The following is a 17,558-nucleotide window of genomic DNA, read 5'->3' as shown; positions in this document are numbered from 1 at the left end:
GGGCACACAGGCCCTGCCCTCAGGCCCTCCAGGAGGCCTCCCCACTGGGCTGGCTGCTTCTGGCCCCTCTGGCGGGCTCCTCGCAACTTTTGGAGGGCAGGGCATGTGTCTCCCTGGGCACCGGCCTGGCACATAGGAGAGAGAAAGACGGGGGAAGGCAGGCTCCAGTTGCGAGCCCCGTGTGTGCCCCGTGCTCTCTCTGGGCCTACGTCCATCTGTGGCCTTCATGGACCCACTACAGGCGGGGCCGGCCAGAGGCCCATCTTATGGAGGAAGCTGAGCTCCTAAGGGAAGGGGAGTGCCTTGGGTATCCTGCGGGGGCACAGGGAGCGCCCTGGGTCTCCCGCGGGCACGGGGAGCGCCCTGGGTCTCCTGCGGGGGCACGGGGAGCGCCCTGGGTCTCCCGCGGGCATGGGGAGCGCTCTGGGTCTCACGCGGACACAGGCCAGGGCACTCGGTCTTCCTGTGAGCTCTGTGCCCCGCTCTGCTCTGAGCAATGATCCGGACCCTTGCCCCAATGGCAGACTTAACACAGTGGGGCTCGTCTGACCGCCCCACTACAGTCTGCTCACCCGGGCACTGACCGGTGGGAACAGAGGCCACTGGAGTCACTAGAAAACCCAGGTGTTTATATATAAATAAGTGTGATTCGTCCGTAAGCCCCATGTCCTCTGCGGGCTGCTCAAGGTGAAGGTTCTGTGCAGGTGGCCCCGGGCACCTCCCGGACCCTTGTCAGGCACATTGGGGCGGGGGCTTTTCAGGAATCTCCACGGCTGGAGGGGTGCGCAGGGGCTTGGCAAGGCCCAGCTGAGTCCCCCACCATGACCGCCTGTCCGCGCCTGCGCAGCTCCCGTGTTCTCAGGGCGGGCTGTCTCGCTCTCCTGAGGCCGTCCTTCCCTGCAGGGGCCCAGCCTGGAAACTGTCCATCCAGCAAGGCCCTGCTGGTGCCCGCCTCACAGCAGCCCCCTGAGCAGATGGCCAGGGGAGCCCAGTGGGTCCCAGGCTCCTCAGATAAGCTCAGACGTCCCCTCCCAGGGCCACGAGCCCGCCGGTGGGAGGCAGGCTGGGAGGTGGCCCCACAGGCCTGGCAGGAGGGCTCCCAGAAGGGGCTTCACTGTGGGTGAGGGGCCCTGTGCTTGCCCAGAGGCCCGGGCAGCCTGGTCTCAGCCAGGTGGCTGGTGACCCGTGGCTCTCCTACAGCTCCTCCAAGGGGATCAGCATCCGTTTTTCCACGTTCCGACTCTTCCTGACCCCACCGGGGCCTCCTGCCACACGGGGGTGGGGGCCGGGGCTCGGGGCCTCGTGTGTGGCCTGCTGGGTGTACTGCTGGTAGGCCGGTGAGAAGTTGTGGACCGCGTCCTGCACGATGTCCTGTGGGCTTATGGTCTCCTTGAGCCCACTGGAGATACTGTGCATGGGTGCCTCGGGGGCTGGGGGCAGGCGGCACGTGTGGGGGTCGGGGTGCCCCAGACCCGTCATTTCCCCCTCAGGCCCCAGCCCCGGAGGCCTGGCCCTGCTCCCCGCCGGCCTCCAGGCTGCCCAGGCCCTGGGCTCGGCCGGCAGGGGGTGACTTCAGGACCTCTGAATCCCGGCCCAGCTCCCCCACCCTGGGCCTGTTCCAGCCCAGACCCCCAGGGGCCACAGAGACTGCCTTGGCCGGCTCCTGCCTTCTCTCCGGCCTGGAGTGAGCCCTTCACACTCGTGGTTACGCCAGGCTGCGGGAGGAGGTGCAGGCCGTCCCTGCCTGAATGGGTCATTCCCTAGGGATGCCCAGGCCCCTGGGTGTGGTGGGCGGGGCACCCCAGGCTTGGGAGGCACCAAGCCCCCCATCCCAGCAGGGGCCGTGGGGGCCCAGACGTCCAGTCCAGCCCATCTCACTCAGAACTCAGGGCCTGGGCCAGATGCAGATGTGGCACTTGTCTAGGGCGGGGGTCCTCCCAAGGGGCTGTCTCTCTGTCTATGGGGTTGAGATCCCCTGGGCCCATGTATGGGATGGGGGCCAGAGATGTGGTGCTGAGGGTGCCCAGAGGATGCAGGGCTGGCTGCGCCCCTCCCCAGGCCCACCCTCCACATGCCCCTCCCCCACGCCCGCAGGGCCCGGCGGGCATACCTGGTGAGTTCTTCTTCTCTGCATACACCTGGTCGGTGAAAGCATAGCGCAGGGCAATGGAGGCAAACAGCATCTCGATGCAGATGATGAAGTTTTGGTAGCCAGCGGCCACCGTGCCGGCCCCCACCTTGCTCCCATCGATGACCTGGACCTCAGGGATGACCCCACACTTCTCCAGGATGGCCAGCAGCATCCCTGGGGGATGGTGACAGCCACTCAGACCCGCCCTACACAGGCCTCGGGAGCTGGGTGGGATCTGTAGGGGAGGACGAGGTTCCGGCCCTGCAGAGGCTCCTCTGGCCAGCCCTGGGACGTCCCATCCGTGTGGTCCATTCCATGGAGGGGGAGGCTGATGTTCAGGGGTGTGGGTGCCTCCAAAGCCAGGGTCGTGGCACAGTGGGCATCTGGGAGCTCCCCACGTGTCTGCCCTGACCTCCCTGATCCCAGAGCTGGGGCCCGCCCCTAGCCCCACCCCGCACTGTCTGGTGGCCACCCTCCCCTGCACGATGGGGTCTGGGAGCGCCCCCAGCCTGGCCCCGGGCCTCTGCCTGACCTCTCCACCCACAACGGGCCAGACCCACTGGATGGAGCCTCGCCATTTCCCCCCACGCCAGGGGCTGTATTGCTTCCGGCTGAGGGGGGCGGTGGTTCTGACCTGTGCTCTGGCCAGGGAAGCTGGGGCCAGGCCTGAAGGCATGTGGGGAACTGGGGGCGGAGGTGGGATGGGGACAGCCTCTAGGCTCTAGCTGCTGCCCCCACAGCCCACCCACCCTGCCAGAAAGAGAGGAAGATGACGGCCTTGATGGTGAAGAACTTGAGGATGGGCTCGAAGGGCTGCAGGAGCTCCCTGGTGGCGAAGTAGAAAAGGAACAGGGCGTAGAGGGCCAGGCTGACAGAGATGTTGTAGATGAGGGTGATGTAGAGGTAGCCGCTGTGGATGCTGGGGCCAGAGCAGGTGCCGGGGGTCAGGGTGGGCCCTGTGCCCCATGTCCTCCCTGCTGTCCCAGCCTGGGCACCAGCAGTGACCCAGACCTAGACCCTCCCTGCAGGGTGGGTGGGCGGTACCCGAGCGCAACAACCAGGGAGCTGGGGGTGCCGGCGTGGGGCCCCTTGTGGGGAGTCCCGACACAGCAGTAAGGATGTAGCCCTTCTCCCTACGAAGCCCCCCACCATCCCTCTTCCCCCGTCCACCTGGGCGCGGCCCGTTCCTTCGGGCCTGGACTCTACATTGTGGACACATGGGCGGGTGTGTGCCAGTCTGTGAGTGTGTACGTGATGTGTGTGCCCCCTGTGGGTGTGTTCACACGCACATGTCAGCACTGTGTGCACATGAGCGTGTGAGCGGGTGTGTGCGTGCGTGCATGGGCTCGTGTGAGTGTGCATGTGTGTGTGTGTGTGTCTGCTCGTAATCACGGGCTCGTGTGAGTGCATGTGTGCATGTGAGTGTGTCTGCTCGTAATCACGGGCTCGTGTGAGTGCATGTGTGCATGTGAGTGTGTCTGCTCGTAATCATGGGCTCGTGTGAGTGCATGTATGTGAGCTGTGTGTGTGTGTGTGTGTTCATGTGGACTGTTTGTGTAAGCGCGCGCGTGTATGTGTATGGACCTGGTGCAGGGCTCCTTCGGGGTGTGGGGGAGGCACTGCCCGACGGCTCCCTGGGCCTGAGTGCCTGAAATCCCCCCTCACTCTCCTTGGGGTGGGCGGGCTGCAGGGTGGGGGCCGGGGGAGGGAGCCCATGGCCGCCGAGGCTCCGCAGCCCCGGCACCCCGCAAACAGGGACCCGCTCCTCTGGGTCTGTTTGCCGCGGCCTCGCCCTGGCAGTCTCCCGAGAGCGGGGGAGGCCTGTCCGGCACACGTGAGGACTCGGCCCTGTGCTGAGCGCCCCCCGGCCTGGGGCCCGCACCCCCGCCCCCCGGCAGGCCGGCCCACCCCCTCCCAGCCCGCACGGCAGCCAGGCCTTACTTGAAGTCCCCGTCGTGGTATTTGCCGAACGCCTGCAGGACGATGGTGACCAAGGCCATGATGGGCTTCACGATGCAGAACTGCAGTGTGGCCTGGGGGGGACGGAGGCATGGGGTGGTCCGGGGGTGGCTGGGAGCGGCAGGGCAGGGCAGGCAGGCCCCCCACTCACCTGCTTGCAGAAGCGCAGGAAGCCGATGGAGTAGGACATGCCCTGCAGGCAGCAGGTGCCGTAGAGGCAGCTGGACCTGGGGTGTGCAAGTCTGTGAGGCAGGGCCCCCGGGAGGATCTGTCCCCAGCCCAGCCCTGCTGCCTGGGGCGCGGAGGGGCCCCCGTGGGCTCTGGGGCGAGACGCTTACCGGATGGGCTTTCCCCGAATCTCAGCCATGATGGCACTCTCGCCCCCCAGGTACTGGAAACACAGGCTCAGGAAGCTGTAAATGACAAAGGCTGCAGAGCAGAGGGCCGGGGCGGGCGGCAGTGAGCCTGGGCTCCCCGGGGCCCCCACTCCCCTGCCCTCGGCTTCGGGACCACCCGCCGTCCCTGCTGACCCCCGGCCGTCAGCAGTCCCTGTGGCAATGAGGCCCCACCCCGTCAGGGCCCAGGCAGGCCCAGCTACAGGGACCCCTGCTCGGCGTCCCCGATCCCGACCATCAAGCGACCCCTTCCCACAGGGCCTCCCGAGCTGGACTTGGCCCGGAAGGGTGGGGTTGCCGAGCTGGCCGTGGCCTCTCTGGGGCCCTCCCCGGATCTCGCCAAAGCCTGGATCCGGGCGGCGCTCACCTTCGTAGCAGTCACGCACCGAGTCGAAGTAGACGTAGTGCTGGTGGCCCCCCAGGAGGAGGAGGCTGAGCCAGGAGTCGAAGGCGTAGATGGGCACGATGAAGAGCAGACGGATGATGTAGCGCTGCTCGTTGGGGACCGTGTAGGAGCGCAGGTGCAGGTAGATCTGGGCGGGCAGAGCAAGGGCAGGCTTGTGGGGGACGATGGGCACACGCCCCCGCTGTGCGGAGCAGGGGGCAGCGTCGGAAGCAGCGCGAGCTTCCCAGGCGCGGCTGGCCCCTTCTTCTGCATACTCTGCCGCGGCAATGCTCGCTCACTCGCGCACTTACTTGTGTGTTCATTCATTCGGGGAGAATTTCCCCGGGGGGGGGGCGTCCGTGGCCCCGGAGTTTCGCATCTCAACGTGGGCAGGCATCCAAAGGGCTGATCCCCTGGAGCCCTTTCCGGGATGTGCCCCATGGAGCAGGTTACATCCGGAAAGAAAAGGTCTGTGTACGAGGATGCGACACAGGGGACCACGTGGTGGGGCAGGCGGGTGTCGGCAGAGCAGCCCCACCAAGGGGTCTCAGCCAGCCAGTAAAAGTGGCGTCCCAAGATGCCCACGTAGGGACCTGCTCTGAGATAACGGGGCGTGTAGGCATCAGATGACAAAGCAGGTGCAACCCCATGCGAGTTGGAAACACGTGGTGAACACAGAAGGAAAGATGGCTCTGTCCTGTCCCTGGACGGTAGGAAAATACGGCTGATTATAGTTTGTAGACCTTTCTTGATTTTCCATGATTTCTGCGGGGAGGGGGAAAAGTAGTGAGAGGGTCTTGAAGAGGTGGAGGCTCAGGGGAGCGGGGCACACAGCACCTCTGGAAGGCTTCCTGGAGGAGGTGCCGCTGAGCGCAGGTGGAGAGAGGGCTGTGGGAGGGCAGGCTGTGTGTGGAGCCCCGCGGGCACCCAGCTTCAGAGGGCACAACGCAGGGAGTGGCGGGGGCGGGTTGGCGCCCGGAACAGTCCTTATCAGTCCCTCGCTCCCCGGCTGGTGCAGTGGGCGGGGCCCGGCATGCCCAGCCATTAGGAGACGTGGATTCTGTCCCGGGGCTCGCACTGCCTGGCTGGGTGGCCTTGGCCCCCTCCGTCCTCGCCCGCCTCACCTTCCCGTCTTGAAAGTCAGAGGCTGAGTCCCTCTCTGTCCTTGCGGGCCTGGCCGTGGGGGTGGGGGCGGGAGCTGCAGCCCTGGGGTCCCTGTCTGCCCCATGCAGGGGTGGGGCCCCAGGAGTCACAGACAGACACACAGACACATGCGCGGTCCCCACAGTGCGGGGGTTAGGCTCACACAGAGCGGGAGTCCGGGACGCCCACCCAGGACTCTGGGGCCTGGCCCCGTAAATCATAGGCTACCCCAGACCTAACCCGGTCCACTGCCAGGGAGTAGGCGGGTCCACCACACAAGTGCGCCCGCACCACCCACCGGTTCAGTCTTCCTGTCCAGGGGCCTGGGAGCAGCTTGGTAAGACTCAGGGCCAATCCCGCCTCCTCTGGGCAGCCCTCCCGGGTGGCCCCTGCTCCTCTCGGCTGTACTGTGCCCCCCCCGCCCCCCAGCCCCTCTCACGCACTTGGGTCTACTTCTGTTGTGGTTGTTTGAGGCCGAACAGCAGGTGGCTCTCACTGTGATGGGAGTCTGCTCACCCTCCCTGCCCACCAGCCTGCTGACGGCCCCTGCCCCGGGCCCACGTCCCCACTCATTCCCTCCCCATCCTGCAGGCCGGCTCCGCTCTCGGCCCCCCCGACAGCCTGCCCTGGCTCCCCACACCCCCCAGGTTGAAGGCCAAGCTGCCGCACTGACGTTCAAGGTCCCTCTCTTTTGTCCCGAGTGCGCCTTGTCCAGACAGCCCCGTCCCCGGCCTGCACCTCGCGCTCGCCCCACACGGCCAGCGCGTCCTCCTGGCCCCCCTGGCCCACACCCTGGCTCCTCCCTCGCTGCCGGGCCTGGCCAACCCCCTCGGAGGGGCTGCCCCGTCTGCCCGGTGCTCACCGCGAGGGGCTGGGGGCTTGTGGGGCTCTCCTCTGCTCCCCTGAATCTGGTATCCTCCCAGCCAAGCTCCATCCCCGGCAGAGACCTCCCACCTTCAGGCCTGGCTCCCACATGCGGCTTTCTGGAGAAAGCCCCCTCCCCTGCCCCTGTGCCCTGGCCTGATGAAGCGTCAGAGAGCCCTCCACGCAGCCGGGCCTCTGGTGGCCGCCGCCAGCCCACGGCTTGAGTCCCAGATCGCAGCAGGGCCAGCCAGGGCCATGTCCCGTGGAGAGTGGGGTCCCAAGAGAGGTGCAGAAGGGAGGGCCTACCTGGTGGCAGGTGAGCACCAGGGCAGTCCACACAAAGACCCCCGAGACGCCGCGGGCCAATGCGGTGGTGAGGAAGAGCCGGGAGGTGCCCTGGGAGCTGTTCCCCACGGGGTGCGTCTGCGGCTCGGCGGGCACGGAGGACGCAGAGGGCACGGTGGGCATGGTGGGCGGGGGGCCAGGCTGTGGCCAGGTTGCTGACACCAGGGGGCCGCGGGCTGTTCCCAGGAGCCCTGAGGCATTAGTCATCTGCAGAGGTGAGGGAGGACACAGGGAGGACTGAGGGCAAAGGTGCGCCAGGCAGCGCAGGCAGCCCCAGGGCCAGCCAGCGGGGGGAGGGGCGGGGGCGGGGAGGGAGGGGCTCCTCCAGGCCACCGGCAGGCCGGGGCGCATGGGCTTCCGTCCGTCCCTTCTGTGTGGTTCGAGTCTGACCGTCTTGCCCACTCCCCTGACCCGGGGACAGTCCTGCTCTAAGCAGGAGCTCAGCTCCAAGGCCGGGGCCTGGGGCGCCCTCCTTCCCCAGGGCTCAGCCACCTGGGCAGAGACTCAGGCTCGTGGGAGCCCACGTTTGAGGGGCCCGAGATGTGTGGGAAAGTGAGGGAGCCCCCGCTGCCCTGCCTGCCCGGGGTGGAGTCAGAGAGGCCAGCCAGGCCCTGCCTGCAGCGGCTGATAGGGGTGCAGCCCAGCACCCACCGGCTCCCTGGGACCTGCCCAACTGTCCACGGGCCCGACTGTGCGGCAGGGCCCTTCACCCGCCCAGGCCCGCTCAGTAGCCCTGGAGGCTGGTTCTTCCGCTGCTGGCCAGCCAGCTGGGGCACCCGGGTCTCTCCCCTGGCCTCTAGCCCACGGTAGGTAGGGACCCAGCGCCTACCTCTCAGGCAGGAAGCTCCGGCCCAGCCCTGCGAGGCCCAGCCCCCAGGGAAGCCTGGCTGGTCATTTGCGTGGCCACGTGGCCCCAGGGGCAGCCCCACTGGGGGTGGGGCAGGGCCCCTATCTGGAGGCTGCACCAGGCCTGGGGTGGGGGGGCACTGCCTCAGCTCCCAGGTGATCCACCTGAGCTGCCGCCTGCGGGGGGGGGGGGGGGGGGGGGCGGAGGGGGAGGAGCGGACGCTCGTCCCCTCCCCTCCTGCCTGGCTGACATTCTATCTTTGCTTGGCGCAGCGGGCTCCCAGGAACCTGCGGGACGCCAGGTGCCCTCACCTGCCTGCGCCGGACGGAGGGCCAGGTGGCTTCTCCTGGGCCCCAGGGAGGCAGGAGGGGTCTCGGGTGGCTGGGCTGATGTTTGCCTAAAAACAGGTGAATTTATGTTGTGTGAGTGTCGCCGAGTCTGCAAGAGGTGCAGTGGAAACATTGCTGGGGTTGTGGGGTCGGGGGAGAAGGACAGGCAGGTCACTGGGCTCAGCCCGATGCCAGAGACCCCTTTGGGAAGAGGCTCATCCGGCTCTGTCTCTGGGGCCGTCGGGGTGGGGACACAAACGCGTGCATGCCGCCGCCGCGGGCAGCACAAAGGGTCTGCTCTGTGCCCCCGATGGGGTCACACGTTCATGTCCTCTGTGCCCACCTAACGCTCCCTGCGGGCCTGGGCCATTCAAGGGCTGAACTGTGGGAATGACAGATCCCTTTTTGCTCGGAGAGGTTCATCCACACGTCCACGATCCCCAGGACTGTGGGAGGCTGCAGGCCTGGACACACGACCCCTCTCCCCACCCCTCCACAACCCCCTCCCCCCCTGCCGGGACCTTCCACACTGACTTCTCTCCCAGCCATCTCCTTGTCCTGCCGGCTCAGGTGTCACCGTTCAGTCCTGTCCCCCCTTTAAATCTCACCTGGGATTCCTGTCCACCTGTTGGCTTTGTGCTTGCTGCCTGCCCTCCCTCCACGGGAGCTTCCCGTGCTGGGCCCAGCCCATCTCCAGTGCCCGGGGAGTGGGCAGCCTCTGTGTGGCCAGCCCTGTGCGGTGGCTCCTACCTCCTGTGGTTGGGGTGGCAGGTGTGGTCCGTACCTCAGCCAGCCAGAGTAAGTCTCCCCTGTGTGCCCGCATCCCGCCACCTGCCCTGGGTGCCGGGAGTGTGGGTCAGCGCGTGCGGACCCCTGGTGACAATGGCTTGGGGACCCTGAAGGGCAAAGACTCAGCTTTGGGGACGTGGATGGGCCTGGCAGGGGCCCAGGGACCCACCCATGCCACAGGTGGGGGAAACGAGGCCTAGGTCCTTCCCAGGCTGGTGTTGGGGGACCGAGCCTGCAGCAGGATGCACTCTGGTTAGATGTCAGAAGGACTTCCTAGCTGGAGTCAGCGGGGCCAGGCCTTTGGGAGCATGCAGAGGGGCCCTGGCTTTGGGGAGGCTTGAGGCCTGGACCCTGGGCCCAGATAGAGGGACTTCCGAAGCTCGGCTGTTTCCTCGGAGGTGGAAACACTGTGGGGGCGGGCAGTTCTTTCTGACAAGGCTGGTTGAACAGAGGGGGCAGGCCTGGGGGCCTCCTCCCCCTGCAGCTCTGCCTGCAGCAAGTGGGGGCCAGGGGTCCATGATCCCGGGAAGCCCCTTCCGTTCAGGGCCGCCCCTGCTCTGATGGTGGAGGCTAGGCCCAGTGTCACTTCTGGGCTGTTCCTGCAGCTGCCTTACCCTGAGGTTTTCTTGTTCAGCTGTTGCCTCCAGGAAGGCCTCCAGGGATCCCTGGCTCTGAAGCCTCCCCACTCCAGAACCTCTTGCACACTGCGGGACTTGGCTTTGCTCAGGCCCTTCCCATCAGCACCAGGCCATGCGTGCACTTTAGAATCCCGGGCCTCCGCAAAGTGGGGGCCTTCTGCCCTCCCGCTCTTTCTCTGGGTCCTGACCTGTCTCTCTGGAGGCAGCCTCAGCCCTCAGTGCCTTGCTCTGCCCATGGCCTCGGGGGCCACCTCGGCAGACCCCTTCACCTCTCAGGGCCTCTGCTTTCTCATCTGTACAGATGAGTCTGGGGTTCTCCTGCCGCGCCGTGGGTACGGCAGGCAGGTCCCTGCCATCACTGGGGCCTGGGACACCCCTCTTGCCTTGCTCTGAGCTCAGGGAAAGGCCTGAACCATGTCGCCCTCCCGGGGGCCGCCGGGGTGTGGGGAGTGGAGAGCTGCAGGAGTCTGGGTGGGGGAGGCACGGGAGACAGGGAGGGCAGGGAGAGGGGCCTGCACCACAGAGTGCTGGGGTCCAGCATCAGGGGCACGGAGCCCAGGAGAGCAGCCCCGCCCCCGGCAGCGGCTGTCATGGCCACGCACTCTCAGCAGAGGTGGCCTGGCCGGCCCGGCCTGATTTCCCTGCCCGGGGCTGGACGCTGACCAAGCCCAGCACAGGACAGACCTGCCTGCCCAGGTCCAGGCAGCTGGGGCCTCTGACCCCTGTGTACGTTGACCAGGTGACTAGGTTCTGGGCAGGTCCTGGCTGGGCTGTGGGTGGCTGAGACGCTGTGGCCGGTGTCGGGCCTGTGTCCTCATCCCCACGCCCGCCCTTTACTAATGACCCAACGCCCATGGCTCCTTGGCCTTACTGCTGGCCCTGGATGTCCTTCCAGACGCGCCCTGCCATCGGGGAACATCTCTAGAGGCCTGTGGCTCCTTCCCTGCCGCCAGCCCTGTTCAGTGCCGCCTGGGCAGGCAGAAATAGGTTGGGGGAGGACAGCACGCTCCCTCAGGCCCTCCCCACTGGGGTCCTTTGGCTCTCCTGGGGGTGCCTGCTCCTGGCGTCCAGGGAGCGGCAGGCAGGGTTTGCCTCTGAGCTTCTGTTCCGGCCCCTGCGATGGCCCTTGACTCAAGCAATAGCCACGGTGGCGGAGGGCCTGGGGGTCACTGGACCACAGCCACTCTCAGCCGAGGGTCCTGGGCGCTCGGGCCTTTAAGCCACTCAGGTGGGAGCTCGGAGAAGTGGGGAGTGGCGGTGGGGCCACGGGGCCTCTGCAGGCCGTGGAAGGAACCTACCGTCCTGGGGGCCCCAAGCCACTTCTCCTCTCCTCTGGGCCCATGGGGGCCGCGGGTCCCTCCAGCTCTAGTTCTGGGATTCCCTGCGTGGCGGGCGAGCAGGGAGGCAGTGCCTCCCGGAGGCCGGGACGCAGGCTCGTCACCTGGGTCAGGGCACTGGGCCCCAGAGCCGCGGGAGCAGGGCCCCAGGTCGGACACACGAGGCTGGGACCCTGACGCGGCCCTCCCTGTGTCTGTGGCCTTCCTCAGTTGCCCCCGCGATTGGAGCCCCCGCGTGCAACAGGTCAGCACCCGTCTCCCTCCCTTATGAAGGTGGGCCCCGGTCCCTGCGGCCCAAGGACAGCTCTGGCGGGCCAGCCGTCTCAGGCGGCCCACCGTCCTGCCAGCCAGGTCACCATCCGGGGGCTTCTAGGCTGGTCAGCTCCCAGCATGGGATCTCGGGGACTTCACTCCCTTCTTCCTGGGGCTCTCTGTCCTTTCTGTGCTGCCCAGTCCTGGCCCGTGTCCCTCCCCCAGGCCGGTTGCCTTCGTCCCCAGAGAGGGGCTGGGTGTTCCCGGGGCGTGCCTGTAGCTGCCAGTCCTGGGTGTGTCCCCGGGGACAGCCCTCCGGGTGGAGCTGGGGCAGGGGTGCTGGCCTAAGACCCTTTTTGGTTATCAGGTGGCATCGCGGGGCCTGGCAGGGCCCCGTCCTCTCGAGTGGAGAGGGGGTGGTGCAGAGAGGCTGGGACTCTCGGAATTTCAGGGTGTGAGGTTTTTTCTCCTGGAGCCCCTGCCCCACTAGAGTGAATAGGACCCCGCCTGGACCCCACAGCCCTCCTGTGGGTGTGCACACATGCACACACGTGCCTGCCCGCGCTTACCTCTCTGGTGGCTCCCTCAGTCGTCTGGTCGGGCCCCTCTGGCAGCTCTGTTGCAGGGCGGCAGGCCTGGGGATGGTGGCTGGGGGTCCAGCCCCCACCGTGGGGCCTCCAGAGCTCCGTTGCTCCTCACAGCAGCCTGGGTCGGTCCAAGATACTGTTGCTCCTGGGACGTGCTGACCCTTCCCTGGACCCAGAACACTCCTCCTTGCCACCGCCCACCCTGCCAGGCCGGTCCTGCCAGCTGGGGTGCAGCCCAGACCACACCCTCTGCCGTGCCCTGCCCAGACGCTGGGACCTGCTGTCCCTCCCATTGTCCACTGTCCAGCGGTGGGTACAAGCTGACCGCAGAGTCTCTGACATCCGGGTGTAGCCTTGGGTGGCCACATCTCTCCAGTCTGTGTGGTCGGGGGTCCGATGCCCCCCTCCTACGGTGCAGTGAGGGGCAGACGGGGGGACGTGTGCCGTCACCAAGGGATGGGCTCCTGGCTCCGAGCAGCCCACGCAGGGTCTCCGAGGGGCCTCCTCCAAAGACGCAGAGCCACTGAGAAGTCGGCCAGCCACCTGCTCCCGCAGGAGAGATGGTCCCCACCGTCTCCTCACAATCTCGGAATCAGAGGATCCTCACTTCCCACCGAGCCCACCTTCACTCCCACCCCCACCGCGACGCCGTCTGTCTGCTTCCGGCCAGGGTGCAGACTATGAAGCTGCGGGGGCAGAGCACCTCCCTGCACTCGGTCGCAGCTCACTCAGGGCCCTCTGATTTTGCGCATCGGTCGGGCGTCCTTCCAGTCACTCACCCGCGTGCCCCTCTCCTGACCGCCAGTGTCACGCCAAGGCACTAAGACGCCGGCGCTCAGCGGTCCTGCGTGCAGCTTAGTCCACCGCTTCGTTGTCGTAATGGGTTCTGGAGGATCGGGGGCCGCCAGGAGAAGCTGCTCGGAGTGATCGCCGAGGGCAGCCGCCCTCCCTGGCTTCTCTCGTTCGCTCTCGGCTCTGAGCCACGTCCCCACGTGCACTGAGGAAACGGGAGGGCGTGCGAGGGAGCGGGTCTGGGGGGCCTCTGCACTGGGCAGATCGCATGGTGGTGGGAGGGCGTGACCTTGACGGAGGAAACCCTCTAGCAGGCCGGGCTGCAGAGGCTGTCGACGAGCCCCGTGTCCGTTAACTTCCATCGCCTGCGGACCGCTGGGCACGCGCCATATGCAGCCTGTCCGTGCACAGGAATGACCATCCCCAGGGCGCGGACCGCCGCCTGCAGGGACTGCGGCCTCCCGGATTGCTCCTCCTGAACCGTAGCGGCAGAGGGCCCAGCGCCTCCCCACCCCGTCCCGTGCCTGGATTTATAGGGCAGGGCAGCACCCAGGCACAGGCGAAAGTGACAGGAGCGCGTAGCGTCCGGCCAGTTTCCACGAGCCACCAGACAGTTCCCGGCAGCTGTAAGGGTGCCACGCGGAGAAGGTGCTGGCGGCCCTGCTCTGTTCCACGCCAGGCCCGCCACCCCCACCAGGCTGCCGAGGGCCTGGGCAGGCACCACCCTGGGTCTCCGAGCCCCGTGTCTCTGGGGCCTCTTCTTCAGGGCGGCCTCGAGGGGTGGGTGTGCGGCTTCGTCGCGCAGTCAGGCCACCAGCGAGTGGCGGTGAGGGGCCTGCACCCAGGTTCAAGTCCCCGCTTTGCTGCGCTGGGGCGGCTGGGCGATGCTGCCTCCGTCCCCCTCCGGAACACGCGGATGATAAGAGGAATGACCTCCCTGGGTCTGAGTGAGGACACGGGCTGTCCCCCGAGCCTGGTCACCGTGATAGGCAGGTATGCTAGCCCCAAGGAGACGCATTTAGGGACCACACCAGAACACCGAAAGTTGCAAATCTGATCCCAGCCTCAGGTTCCCTTGTAAAATGGGAGGAGTCCTGACCCCACAGCACAAACACCTAATTCTTAGATAACAAGCGTTGAGTAACTGCTGAGTATTAACCTGAGGACGCCACGCCTCTCCTTGGGGGGGTGGGGCGGTGCTTCTCCAGCAGCCGGTTCCTCCCCACCCGTCAGGACACCCCAGTCCTTGGGGGTCCTCGTGTGTGCACGCCCCTTCCCTTCTCTGGTCGGCTGCTGTGTCCTTAGAACTTGTGCTGGTCCCAGTCCCCCGAGAGGCCCACCAAGTGGGGCTCAGGGGGCAGGATGTAACCGGGGGAGTGCGGTGCGAAGGCAGGTGGGGTGGGAGTGGCCAGGCTGGCTACAGGTCTGCCCGAGAGGCCAGGAAGTGGGGCGGAGCTGGCCACAAAGGAGTCCTGTGTCTCTCAGGGACGGGCCTGCCTCAGTTTCCCCGGTCACCCAGGCTCCCTGCAGCAGCGTCAGCGCCTCCTCTGGGAAGTCTGGCAGGATTCCCATGCATGAGCCCCGCGGTCGCCGTCTGCCAGGCTGTGCCCCGGGCGGGGCGGCGCTGATGGTGACCCCGCACATTCTGCTGACAGAATGAGCCCTTGAAGAGTTTCCCTCTGTCCCATCTTCAGCGAACTCATGCTCACCTCTAAACCGGACCAGCGGCTTGAACCAGTCCTTCCCATCGCCTGTTGGAGAGGAGTTTCTAAAGTCAAGAACCTCAGGGTCTCAGAAACCATTGGTTCTGAGGGAAACCAAATAAAAACATCTCTTCTGCTCTCACAAGGACATGGACGCCACCCAAGCGGATGTTTTACGGAGATCTTGTTTAAGATTTTATTTTTAAGTCACCTCGACGCCCACCCTGGGGCTGAAACACAGCCCCAAGATCGAGAGTCGCACACTCCACTGAGTGAGCCAGCTGGGCCTCCCCTCTTTACACAGGGACCCCAGCTTCCAGACCCCGGGCCCTCATCCCCTCTAGTCTCCGGTCCTCTGCAGGGCGGACTCAAACAGCACACTGGAGCCCCACTTCTGGTGCGGACAGTGACGCGCCACCATGGCTAGTGGGGGACAAGGACCAGCCTGGAAGGTCCGAGCTGCTGTCCACCAGAGGCCCGGGCGGTCACAGGCCACGAACGCCATCCTGAAGCCCACGCCTCACCGTAACTGCCGCACGGCAAGACGGTAAGAGAGGTTCGCGGAACGGAAGGCAACGGCTGTCCGGCAAGCCAAACCGGCTCAGGGAAGCCGGGGGAAGGAGCAAGGGCAGCGCGCACAGCGTGTGTGAACCTTGCCAAACAAGCTTTCCTCCCACTTACGGTGCGCTGAACCGAACCTACGCCACGTGACGTTAGTTTCTCAGTACTGCCAGGAAAGATGGTGAGGTATCCGGGGACAGGCATTTATTGAGAATAAAAAAAATTTCCTTCAACAACAGATACTGCACGTGGGGGGCCAGGACTCATGCCTGATGACTCATCTTTCAAGTCTCAAACATACGCAGCGATCTGGACCCGGGTAAGAACCGTTCACAGCCCTCAGACACACTCCGCAGGTTTCCTCCACCCGCGGATAAGTTAGCGCCCAAAGTACCAGTCTGCCTGGGATGCGCACGTTTCTTCTGGCTTCTAGAGCTAAAGGCAGAGCTCCTCCTCCTGCCTGACCCCGGGTGTCGCGTGTCCCCTCAGCTCGCTGAGTAGCAGGTGTGTCTGCTGCTCCAGGGTCACCACACCTGGCAGGACTGGATCACCTCCTTCAAGGCCTTCAGCCCCTCCACACTCCTGTCCTTCACGGCCATGGCCAGGAGGACCGCTTTGTTCCCAGCTTCCTGAGACACAAATGTCACCAGGTTCTTTGCTAAGACATGGATGAGAGGCTGGTAAAGGAAAGAAGAGAAACCATTTTAATCGCGACAAATCTGTTTTCCCTTAGCGCCTTCGCGGTGTCCCCTAGGAACCCGACTGGCTTTCTACAACCCCAATAAATCACACCCCGCCCCGTAAGTTCAAAGCAACAGTCGTGCAGACTCCAGAACGCTCCAGTCCTAACCAAAACGCTGAGGAGGCACCATTCTACTCATTTTCTTGGTGCCTTCTGATTCCCTGGTCTCTTCTGGTGGCCGTCATCTAGAAGGAATCGTGAAACGTATTCTGCACGGCTGGGGTGGGGTCTGTCAAACCTCACAGGCGATCTCGTCAGAGCTCGTTACTCCAAGGTAGCATGAGAGGCTCAGACCTTACAAGACCAATACCCGCCTGTCCGCCAGATACAACACCGACGGGCTGGGAAAAGCACGCGCCTAGGGCAGGCAGGTGCTCTCTCAGCTGCGCAGGCTTCAGGAAACGCCCCCACCGGCCCCTCCGGCCACTACTCACAAACCGCAGTCACCCCAGCGGGTGTTCCTCCACCGTGGGGACCCCTTCCCAGCCACTTTACCTCGTCCTGCCCCAGGAGGACCTTCGTGGTGAGCACAGGCTTGCTGATGTCACTGGCCACGGGGCTGGGCTCCAGGGAGACCAGGGTACCCATCTTCCCGAACTGGGTCACCACCACCAGGATGTGAGTGCTGAAGGCTGTGCAGACCACCTGCGTGGGGACCCCACACACCACTTCCGTCTTCTGCTTGGAGACCAGCAAGGGTTTGCCTTCCATGGATGGGTCTCTCCAGGGGCACTTTCATGTTTAACAAGGAAAGGGAAAAAAGCGGAGTAACTCAGCCAAGCCGCGCCGGACGTGCCCCGTGGCCCCGGCGTTAGTGCCACCCGGCACCGGACACGAGCGCGCCCACGGGCTTCAGCGGAGCCCCCGGGGGCCGCTCCCAGGCGCACGCTGGTCTCGGTGCCCGGAGGCTCCCGCCCTCCCGCCCGGCTCCACCCCGGCCGCGGACGGGGCCGGCGGGAGCGAGCGCCGCAGGTGCACAAGGCTGGGCTCAGCAGGTGGCCGCGCTCCCGCCGCCCGCCGCGCTTCCCCTGCCGTTTGCGGACAGGCCAGGGCAGCCTCCCGCGCGGGCGAAGGGCAGAGAGCGACGCGAGGCCGGCGGGCCGGGGGCCCCGCGGGGACGCGCGCCGCCCACCCATCCCACCCGCCACGCCGCCCGCGCTTACCGCGCCGCGCCGGAAGTGACGCCTTGGGCGACGCGGGCCGCCCCCGCAGGGGCCCCGCCTGCTCGCGCTGCGGCCCCTCCCACCGGAAGGGCGCCTGCGAGCTTCCGGTCCCGGCACGGTCTCCGGCGCCCGGAGCGGCGGGGTTCCGCGCTCCGGAGAGGGGACGCCTGCGAGGGGCGAGGGGCGGCAGCCCCCCGCCCGCGGGCCTCGCCTCCCGGCCTCTGGCTGCTCCCCCGGGGTGTCCTCGGTAGTCGGGGCAGCGCCTGGCTATGGGTTCCCTACCCGCATGGCGGCCCGGGGGCTGTCGGAGCGGAGCCGGCGCCGTGCAGAGGTCGCCCCACGCAGAGCGGGCCGCGAGGGCCGCCGCCGCCGACACAGGGACCTGGGTGTGGCCGGCAGGAGTCGGAGCCCGGGCGCGGGGCGTCCTGCTGACCCGGGCGGGCGGGACGGCGCGGAGGCCCCACGGCGAGGCCAGGACTGAGGGCCCCGGGGCGGGGGCGGTCCGGGGGGGGCGAGCCCTCCGCCCCACTCTCCCGGGGCCCCCAGCCCTCCTGGGGTGGTCTGCAGGGGTGGGGGCGATCTGCGGGGCCGGAGGG

At 66.6% G+C, this 17,558-nt stretch overlaps 2 protein-coding genes across 2 annotated transcripts; both read right to left on the bottom strand.

Annotated features, from left to right (window-relative positions):
* Positions 1–608: 608 nt before the first annotated feature.
* Positions 609–12,566, bottom strand: TMEM184A (transmembrane protein 184A). Its single transcript, XM_064593428.1, has 9 exons — positions 11,984–12,566; positions 7,184–7,429; positions 4,853–5,018; positions 4,429–4,519; positions 4,242–4,317; positions 4,073–4,164; positions 2,881–3,050; positions 2,111–2,305; positions 609–1,430 (listed from the first exon to the last, which is right to left on the bottom strand). The coding sequence occupies exons 2-9, from the start codon at positions 7,427–7,429 to the stop codon at positions 1,195–1,197; spliced, it is 1,272 nt and encodes a 423-aa protein (XP_064449498.1). The 5' UTR covers positions 11,984–12,566; the 3' UTR covers positions 609–1,194.
* Positions 12,567–15,246: 2,680 nt separating this feature from the next.
* Positions 15,247–17,109, bottom strand: PSMG3 (proteasome assembly chaperone 3). Its single transcript, XM_045875927.3, has 3 exons — positions 16,963–17,109; positions 16,295–16,531; positions 15,247–15,734 (listed from the first exon to the last, which is right to left on the bottom strand). The coding sequence occupies exons 2-3, from the start codon at positions 16,508–16,510 to the stop codon at positions 15,582–15,584; spliced, it is 369 nt and encodes a 122-aa protein (XP_045731883.1). The 5' UTR covers positions 16,511–16,531; positions 16,963–17,109; the 3' UTR covers positions 15,247–15,581.
* Positions 17,110–17,558: the final 449 nt, after the last annotated feature.

This window comes from Mirounga angustirostris, unplaced genomic scaffold (assembly GCF_029215605.1).
Source record: "Mirounga angustirostris isolate CCGP_5_RB_7025 unplaced genomic scaffold, mMirAng1.0.hap1 SCAF_5, whole genome shotgun sequence".
Lineage (NCBI taxonomy): Eukaryota > Metazoa > Chordata > Mammalia > Carnivora > Phocidae > Mirounga > Mirounga angustirostris.
This window is presented reverse-complemented; position numbering and strand designations above follow the sequence as displayed.